The sequence below is a fragment of the Atta colombica genome, unplaced genomic scaffold (genome assembly GCF_001594045.1).
Source record: "Atta colombica isolate Treedump-2 unplaced genomic scaffold, Acol1.0 scaffold198, whole genome shotgun sequence".
In the NCBI taxonomy this organism is placed as follows: domain Eukaryota; kingdom Metazoa; phylum Arthropoda; class Insecta; order Hymenoptera; family Formicidae; genus Atta; species Atta colombica.
Window position 1 is genome coordinate 3,091,125 of NW_017259291.1, and position 10,821 is coordinate 3,101,945.

At 38.1% G+C, this 10,821-nt stretch overlaps 1 protein-coding gene across 1 annotated transcript in view; it reads right to left on the minus strand.

Annotated features, from left to right (window-relative positions):
• Positions 1 to 3,148: 3,148 nt before the first annotated feature.
• The window catches only part of LOC108687043, a 14,847-nt gene continuing 7,174 nt past the window's right edge, over positions 3,149 to 10,821 (minus strand). Inside the window, 2 exon segments of the mRNA XM_018192636.1 lie at positions 3,149 to 4,023; positions 4,767 to 4,962. Coding sequence (XP_018048125.1) covers positions 3,878 to 4,023; positions 4,767 to 4,962 — 342 coding nt within the window. The 3' untranslated portion in view covers positions 3,149 to 3,877.

A 10,821-nucleotide genomic window follows, 5' to 3' on the forward strand; every position in this document is an offset into this window, starting at 1 on the left:
AAGCGTCGAGGGAACTTTCAGACGACGTTGAAGGCTGGTCGTTTTAACGACGTCGTGGATTTGCGGCAGCGGCGGTGACGACGGCGATGGCGGTAGCGGTTACAGCGGTATACGATGGTGGTGAAGGTATGGCCGTTTTACCACGCTCGTATAACGAATTATAAGGCGGAGGTCCCGCTATCGAACGACCACGGGAATCTGCCCGACACCGGAATAATCTTACGGCTATATAATACGCCACTTTCCCGAGGTCGTGATATCGTCATTTTAGAAAATCGCTTGTGCGACATTGCTCATCGTCAGGTTACATATTGCCCCAGTTCGCCATGTGTGTCGAGAGGAAACAAGGCAAGATGTGACAAAGTTACTGCGATATTTGCGCACATGAGTAGGTATACAAATTACATCGTAAACATAACTGTGCTAATTAATTAATTAATAATTAGGAGAAATACGAGTAAGAAAGTTTTTCTAGCCAATATATATAATGTCGTTATTTATTTTGTTCTTTAATCAAATGGAATCCAAGTACTCGAAATAATCAACTTTCGTCGAATCTGAGTCGAACAATTTTCACTAGTGTGTATCCACTCGGTTTAATTTTAATTAGTAGAACGTGAGTATTGTTGCAAGTTGTTTAGAGTAATTAAAAGTAATTAAAGTACACCTGTCTTTTTTTTTTACAATGGTTCGCTGCATTCGGGTGTAACAAGCGATTTTTCTGACCTGCCTTTCGATTCTCGGTGAAGTTGGAAATTTTTAAACTTCCAGATGTAAATACTGCTCGATCGCGCGAATGAGCAATGAAATTGTAGATTGTGTAAATAACATAAGGCACATGTGTACAATATCATCCAGTGAGACACATACACGAGGTGTGCAAATATACTGTCTCCACGTTTCTTCGACGGGATTCAATATTTGTCCCTCCCGAATGAAAGTGTATTATCGCGTATCAATCAAGAAGAACAAATGTTTGCCAAGAGGTGGAGGTAACTTCGACTTCAACTCGTCGTCGGCGAGACGACACTCTCGAATACGACTGCCTCGTGTAGGAAATCGCCTATCGATCGAAGGATTAATTATCCAGCGATTAAATGTCTGTCGGATGGGACTTTGATCCATAACTGTGATCATATCGATGCGATAATCACACAATCGCTCTAAGGTCGATTTAATCGGTGTGCTCAGTTCATATTGCAGTCAGCGAGACGAGCTGTTTAAATTGTATCGCGTCTTACTGATGCAAAATGCACAAGCATTACGTGAGTCGAATCTTGTCGTGTCGCACTTTGTACAGGATGTTACTGAAATACTCAGACGAGCTTTGCTGATGTTCAACTTGATCAAGTTGACGCTGATTTTTCCTTAATGGAAATTTGATTTTGAACTAAGTTTCTCCTTTTAACTTTAAATATTAAATACTCTAGCAACTTGGTCGCCAAAGTATTTAATATTTAACTTGAATCGGAATTCTTCTAAAATAAAATCGAAATTGGATATAGAATTTCGAAAGTTGCATGTCTACATCTCTAAAATCTACGGATGAATTTTTTATTTTAAATCTAACTGCTTCAAACATATTGATATTTTTGATAAGGAAAAATAAGCTACAAATTGTTTGCAGATTACATAGTTTTTACAAAGTTTGTCCAAGCATTTTGGAAGCACACTGTATATGAACGCCGTACATGCGGGAATTGTCAGCGTCTTTCTTCGCTTATTTCTACGTAGACTTCAATTTTGAATTTTGCGAGGATAGACGGAGTGGCAAATCGGATTTCCTGAATTGTCGAGATCTCCGCTTCTCTCGGGAAAGCATCATCGAAAACTAGTTTGAACGGCTGGGTACACGTGGTCGATAAATAGTCAGACGAAGACGTGCGAGTGTCGTTGAAGGATTCGCAACTTGCGAGGTGACGCAATAGATTTGTCTGCCACGGTTGCAGCCATTTTCAGGACAACGCATAGTTTTGCACATCACGTTTACGTCCTTCGCCGCGATTTTTGCAGGTCCGAGAGACGGTTTTCAATTATATAAAAAAACTGAATAGTCGTCTCGTCGAGAAATCGTCGCTGAAAATATTGGCAGCCAGTCGGATATTTACGTGTCGTAAAGTAATATTTTTAGATGTCTGATAATAGTCTGTCTGTATATATCTACTGCGCAAACGATTGTGACGAGTTTCATATTGCGAATGTAACGTTTAACAGGACTCGAGTTTTCAAGTGTTTTTTCTTCGTGTAATGTCTAATATCAATTTGTTTGTTGCGGAATGGCTCGTTTAAAACAAGTCAGTTTCGGTCTTAGCTCGTTGAATGATGCCACTTTAAATGATAACTAGTTGCTTGACAAATTGGCATGACTCGTTCCATTCTGAGATTATTGCGAACTGTGAGTAAGGGACGTATTCCAACTTACATACTGACGTCACTGACAGCTGAGAAGTTTCCTCAAATAGTTCTACCGCAGTGCAGCAAATATTGAAACGCGTCTTTTCAAACTTTAAGGCGACGATGTTATTGCTGCGCTATTCGCACACTTTTATTCGATGTTTATAAAGTTTAATTACCAGCCTATTTCAGCACGCAATGGCATACGAAGCAAACTTAAATTAGCATGCATACGAGGGCTTTGACATCGAGACACAGTAGAATTAATATTCACAGCAGGGGTAGCGAAATCCGAATCAGGGTGCAATCATGGTGGCTGTATATATAACGGAGATATAGTGTTAATTATGTGCCAAATAAATTAGCAACTTGTTGATCATCATTAATACTCGATAAACCTGGTCAAACATCCAGACCATCCTTGCGAGAATTCGGAATACTTATAAGCCCTAAACAACGCGTGTAACGCGACCCGTTTGCATTTCCTGGATCACGCGTAGGTTTAAACACCAATATCCCTAATCGATGTTATACATCTCGAATGCGAATCACGCTTTAGTGTAACGAACGCGCATAAACGTGCGTCGTTGTCGCGGCACGTTGGTACTTCGTGTGATCCAGAACAGAAGGTGGAGCTTGAATACCGCGAAATAAAAAGGCAAGAATGAGACGCGGTGTACGCGTGCTGTTTTAATGAAACGGAAGAAGGCGACACTTCGACGCAGATAAAGATACGTGAGTGAAATTAAAAACGATGAAACGTATATTATACGTATAAGAAACGTATAATAAACTTTATTAAAATAAAATATGTCAAATGTGCGAACAGAATTTATACACAGCATTTTACATAAATAATAGATAATACAGATAACATACACATTACATAGATAGAATAATAGATAATACAGATAAAATCTTCACATATCAAAGTTACCTTTCTACGTGCAAAATTATCTTACTATGTGCTTTTGATGATATTTTAACCGTCCATTTATAATCTGGATTTTTTAGTTACAAGCGAAATTTCCCTCTCAAATTATTCCAAAATATAAAAGAGAGCGGAGTCTGGTCTCTTAAAATAGAGAGCTGTTTGGTAATGTAATAGAAATAATAAAAAAAATAATCCTCACTTTTTCGTATTCTTTGAAAACCTAAATAGCAAAAAAACTTGATTATTTATTCGCAGTTATTTACTTTCATTTATCCTTAATTATAAATTGTTTGAATTTTGGGAGCCGGTTAGTTAGATTTTATTGATTTTTATTAAAAAAACTTGGGTTGAACAAAAAAAACTCATATCACAAATGGAAGGTAAATATATCTCTTTCGATCGAGCTATATTTTTCTTGTGCATTCGATAACAATATTATTAAATAAATGAATGTGATCGACGGTGTTCCCATACGTGATTCATTGTATCCTTTCTCACTATATTTAGTACATCCAGTCTCGTGGCTGGTGTGTTTATATCGTATCTCGTTTACAGAACTCCGGCGTATTGTTGCACTATCCTGTTCCACTCCTTCGGGAAGGATCGCTGAATGTGAGAAAGGACCTTCTTGATCTGACGTGTCTCTTCGGGACTGCACTGCGGGCAGGAACCTCTCAGAACCAGCGGCACTAAACCTGGATAAAATAACGACGTAGGATTTCAACAGAATTTTCGTCGGTTTTATGTACGTAAAGCGTATGTGCGCAAGTTTCTCTTGAGATTCATGTGTGTGCACAATATTATCGCAGAATATAATGATATTTGATGTTTAACATTTCCGCGAGTGTATACAGTTTGTTCTAGAATCTCTGATGTTAATTTTAACCTTTTATGAGGTGAGCATAGAACGAAAAATGAGGACGGAAGAATAGAAGAGGTCCACCTCAAAAGCGAATAAACGTTTATGATACAAGTTTGAATAATTGAAGGTAATGCTCAATATTTAACGCTTTCGATAAAGGATTGAGACTGATACGATCTCACTGAGAGCTCAGGTTCTGCTTCCGCAGACACACGAAAACGTTCGACCCCTATGTTTACTCTACGACGACGGAAACGTGACAATTAGCGTGATGTTCTTGTTCGCGTATCTCTCACAGAAGGAAATTGAACTCACCGAAATTACATGGAAATTACACCCGTCGTCTAAACTTTGTCTTGCACAATTCCAATACGATAAATATTCCTAATTTACTCTGAAAATACCGAGCATCTTCTACTCCCGTCTTTTTTTCAAAATACTGTAAAAGTCAATCGCGTTTTTTTTACTCGTTCTTCAGGATTGTGATATCAAAGAAGAATTGGAATTTTATTCCAAGTCCTGTTTGGGATAATCGCGAGATGCGATCTCTCCGGAATAACGAAGTCTAACTCGTACTTTTCAAACGTCGTCCAACGGGATCGCACGGCGCCTCTCCCAAGGCGCACTTAAGCTGTCTGTTCAAGTAACGTTTGTCGCTCAGGGCCACGTTCAGTTGTTCGTCAGAAACTCGCGATCTGCCAGATTGCTGCCCCTCACTATCCGATTCAGTGGCCATCGCTGTAACGAGCAGAGCGCAGGCCAAGACGAGGATCTGCAACATAATTATACGTATATGCAAATACGTGAGCCACAATAGTGTACCAATTATTATTATAATTACTGAATCTTCTCAGTATAACGTTGCTGAAATGCGAGCTAAAACGTTTCAAAATATTTCTTGTTTATCGAATTGGTATACCATAGTTAAACGAATCCAGATTTTCTACAGCGTTTCACAACAGTCCCACGACTTCATTGTTTCTCGGATTTTCGCCGTAACGCCGTGGAGCGTAAAAAAGGGATTGCTGTTTTACGCGTATTGCGGGCGAAGCGCGCGGCGAGACGTTAAATTTATTAATTCCGACGATATCCCAACGACAGTGCTTAACGTGATTACACCATCTGCAAGTATTATGGTAAACGGGTTCCCCCGGTGGTTTTGGTGGGACACGAGACACGGGAGACAGGACGGAGCGTGCGCACAGAATATACCTGCAATGCTCCTATATAGGGTGAAATTAGCTGCGCGGCCGTCCGACAATAAGGGCGGAAGCACGTCTGTCATGCGGTAACGAAAGCGGATAAGGTAGGGCTGGCCTGCAGGCGAGGCGGTGCGCACGCCAAAGCTAACACGGCTAAACAAGCAACAACCCACCGTCGTGCCACTGCTATACGACGGCGGGTATGCGAGTAGTTCCAATCTCTGTTTGCTCGTTCTTCTCTCTCCTCCCTAGTCGCGTTGCACATTGTTGTCGTCGTTGTCGCCGTCGTCGTCGAGACTTAACCAAGGTTGCCGCTTTTAAATTACCTCCTTGTCGCCGCGATGATTCTCTACTTTTTTTCATAAACTCACGGCTATTTTAATTCGAGAAGTGAATTTTCTCTTCGCTCGGTACCGCATTTGTACCACAACACATTCACCGTGGTCTTTCTCATTAAGGATGCTTCTTGAAAGATTCAGCGGACGCTAACGAGCGTACGCTAATTTCATATTTATGTTATTGCGTGATACGATACTATTATTTCGTTTCGGATTAAAGAGGATTTTCTGAACTCGCGTGCGACCGCACAAATACCTGGAAACTACTTAAATACTTCACATGAACCGCGTATTTATAGGAAACTATTTACTGGATATGAAGTCGACGTTGAATATTGGATATCACTTATGACATTTTCAAAACATCAAATATGTACACTACATGATGGGCATTTGAAAAGTGAATGCCTGTTTCGAACTGTATATACGTATATATAGGGTATGTAGATTTGAAAGTACCGACTGCTGCTCGATGATGGTCCTGCCGCTGGATGGGTGATAGTTTTTATACCTCAAAATGGGATATAGGTCAATTGGCTCTTTTGGATTTGTGTGGCAATCGAAAAACGTGCGTGTGTGTGTGTGTGTGTGTGTGTGTGTGTGTGTTGTGTGTGTGTGTGTGTGTGTGTGTGTGTGTGTGTGTGTGTGTGTGTGTGTCACATTGCTTCGTAGTTGTTAATAGAACGAGTTTATGGAGACGCGTTTGATTATCCGACACGATAGTTCGGGCATAGGAACGTATTTCTAGATTATTACGAGCCCGTAATATACCTGAACCCGTAGGCAATCGAATTCCTTCGCGCGCTGTTTATTGGATTCCTTTGACATCCTTTGTGCTACGTATTCGCGCTGATCGAGGTCCTCTTTTGCATATCTCCTCGTAAGTAAACCCGTTTGGAAGCCCGAGCTATTCGCGCCGCGATCGGAAACGTATGATTCGCCGACTACAGTTTTGTTTCATCTTTTGTTTTTATTCTCTTTTGCTGTACGTGCAGCGTTATAATTTGAATTTTTAATCGCCGCCGCGCCCTTTCACTGCTTTCTCCGGCCTGGATTTCGAATAACCTCGGGCTTTACGATCGTCCGATTTTCTTTCTTGCCTGTGCGGCTTTTTGCGAACGCGTGTAGCTGGGTTTACGATCAATTTTTATGCCTTTTTTTCATTGTAACGCTAAATATTCTAGATAATATATGCGAGATTGAATACCAAATTCCTCCCTGTCAATTGCAATAGCTTTCTCGGTGACGAATTGGCCATTTCAATAGGAAGACGGAAAAAACGATTTTTCTGAAATATCTACAAAAATTTAGCTAAATATAAAAAATTCTAAAAATAATTTTTGTTTGTGTGTTATACAATTAAATAATTACATAGAAAACTTAAGCATAATAAACAATGCTATAAAAAAAATTGTGATATTCTAGCAATCAGTTTGAGAGTTCTATATAATTATATTCAATATAATTTTGACAATTCAATAAAATGATTTTCAGATTCATACTTTTTGTAATTAAATCTTTAAGATAATTCAGCAAAATCATTCTTCTCGTGATTGTATCGCAAGTTGTTCAGTTTTTCTGAAATTTATCAATTTTTCAATTAAAAATTTGAATAAGATAATTGATCTCTCTCTCTCTCTAAAATTAATTAATTGTAAAACTTCACATTTATTAACAATGTTGCATGTCTAGCAACACTAAGTCTCACGATCCAAATGTGGCTTAATCATGGCGTAATTAGGTTTTGCATTTCAGGTCACATTTAGCACACTCGCCTCCGTCCGTCTGATTTCCCGACGGAATCTCGAATTTCGACTTTTGTGGCAGAATCCTAATAATCGCGACGGCTCCGTAAATCACAGCCCGCGCCACGTACATATATATATATATATAACGTAGGAGTGATTTGTGGATTTGAGGCGGGGGCGCGCTCGCGCAAAACCGCTTACTTCCGCAAATCGGTGTGGATTATAAGAATTATTGCCCGTTCTGAATGGCAAATTGGCGTCGATATATAGATTTTATCGCCGGCACGTCGCGTTAATATCGGTCCTCCTCGCACGTTATAATGCGTCGGAATGTTTAGTCCAATGAGTGCCGTGCACTACATTTCTCTCTCTCTCTCTCTCTCTCTCTCTCTCTCTCTCTCTCTCTCTCTCTTCATTCGTTGTACGTACGGCGATTCGCATACGGGCCGTTAATTACAGTCGTATTGAATGTAACGGCTGATAATGCGCCGTAAGCATACGACGCGACGCGTCGCGAAACCGCACTGTTGGTATAGTATTAATTACGTTTATTGCCCGTGCCCGTATATTGCAATAATTACGGGCAGTTATCGACACAGCACTTTCACCTCGCTTCGATTACGATGATTTACTCGACGTCGCGTCGTCACGTCTATACGCGTTGCAAATGGCAATTCGTAGTTATAAATTAATAATCCACATTTACCGCGAATGGAGAGTACTCTCATCGGTGAATGGTAACTAGAGATATATCAGCGGAAGCAGTCCTGCAAGCTGCAAGTTATACCACCGATATCAGCGTCGCCGTTCGATAAATAATAATTTAGCGACGTTCCTTCCCCTCGGCCACGTCGGTGCGGCATTATTTGCGGCCGCGTTAATTTACGGTTATCAAACTAATTTACAGTTGCTTGGCGGTAATCGAGATAAACTAGCGAGATTGTCGCCGGGAGTACGTGTCTTCTCGTTTTCATATTGGTAAATAATATTACTAATAAATAACACAGCTTGCGCTCTTTCGAGCACAATATTCATGTGAAGCAGTAGAGAACAAAATTAATAGTAGTTTGTAGATTAATCTCATTGTCGAGCGAAACCGTATTCGAACGAAATTTTAGTGTGTATTTATACTATAATTAAGATAATTTCTCATCTTATAAAATTGTTGATTTTAAGACGATTAACAGACTCGTACATTTATCTCGTTCATTAATTTACTTGTGATGCAAATGTATCTTTTTAAAACTCTTATTCGCAAATTAGAATAAATTATGAAAAAATAACAATGTGCAAATTTTATATTAATTTATTTTCTACTCATCGTTTGATATCACATATTTTACAATTTTATATAAAATATAGAAATTAAAATTAATATAATCATTGCTATTTTATTTTTCATATTTTATTAAACTTGAAAATAATATTATTGCATCGAAATTTTATTTATTCGCCGTTTAAGTGCGCCTTTAAAGTGGTTGCACTGAAGATTGCAAAATCATTGAACAATCTTCTTTGTGATTGTCATTCAGGTCGGGCAACGTTTCGACACGTTTTGCATAAGTATTCGATTGCGATATGTATGAATTATAATGTTATCGCATTGCCGATAAGCTGTTGCCAATCGCGTCGCACATACAGTTATCGTGCTACGTGCAAAAATTCGATAATTCGATTTTATTACAATAAGAATCGCTATTTCTTTTTCGTAAGATTCGATCCTAACTACTTCTTGCAACCGTGTACAACATGTCGATTACTTAATCTTTATATAATTCGACAGACATAGTAATAACATTCTCAAGTTGATCAAATTTTTCCTGTATAAAGTCCATCATATAAATATACAATGTATTTTGTATTTTACGATTTTTTTATATGTGTATATAATAAAATATGCCAACTATTTAGCTTTAAATCGCATCTTTTTCAATCTTTACAAAATTCGATGTATAAAACAAGATATAATTAATTTAAACGATTTTTATATAATTATTGGTACAAAATTTCAGATTGCGAGAAACGCAAGAATATTGACCTAATTTCGATAAAGGTCAATATCCTGTCGTATTTAAGCAAATTGTTAAAAATATATAATATGTCTGTTTCATTAATTATAGAAAGATCTTGATGTGATATTTCACTTTTTGTTATTTTTGCATTTTCGTTTTATCGACGCAGTGTATATACATAATACGAACTACTACGCTTTGTGAACCAAAGCAATTTTACAATGCGTTACAGTATTTTCCCGCGCAAGATGTAATTACTTTGCATCGTACGATCGTTTAGCTGTACAAAGGCACATAACAATGGAACATTATTGGTTTAATCTAATAGTGCATTAATCCTTTTCATACATGTCTAGCAAACATTATTTCATTCCAAACTCAGTAATGTATAAAATCTTTATCGACTTTCAATATTTGCTTTATTTAAATAGAATATCTGTACATGAACAGTAAGAATGATCAAAAATTGTTCCGCTCTTTATTTCGGTAAAAGTAAGAATCGCGGAAATACACGTATTTTTCTCAAATAAATTGAACAAATTATCATTATTATTATTATTAATATCGTGTGATGTATTGGATTGTCCGAAAAATTTGAGCCGAGTTTAAAGGAAAATTGAAAGAAGATTTAAATTTTAGTATACATTTATTAAATTATATAGATTAGTCGGCACGAACTTTCCGGACAATCCAATATATTACCTCATTATTTACTTAATATTTACTTCTCACCATTACCGTATTATTTTTCATAAAATATTTACAAATTTTGATCATGATACGCGTAATTTATTTTTCGTAATTTATTATAAAGACTGTCTTTTTCATATAAAGTTTTTCATATATGTCAAGATTGATAATTCTGGACTTAATTTTTTTTTAATGTATAGATATTCTTGTGGGAGCTGCGCAGTTTCCGCGACGTTCCAAGCAAATATACAATTATGCAAAGCGGTGCATTTTTTGACGCGAATTTATTCGTCTCCGAGTAGCCATTCGTTGCGGTGTAAAACGCATTACAATAAAAATAAATCGTGCAGAAGCGGCGGTAGACCCTCCTCTATCCTCAAATACTCCTGTCGTAAATGTACGACACCGAGCGAGAGTCCACGAGGAGGATCCTAAGTAGCTCGTACCGTATCCCGAACGTCCGATGAATAAGCTTCTCGAGACGATATCGCGAGGGATTCTTAGATGGCGAGAATTTTCCTTGCATACCGGAACAACCGTTTCGCCCAACTTCACGTGCGCAAAGGGTGGCGAGGGTTGCTCTGGAGGGTGTTCTCCCCCAAAACTTTAAATTATCGGCCGCATATATATATATATATATA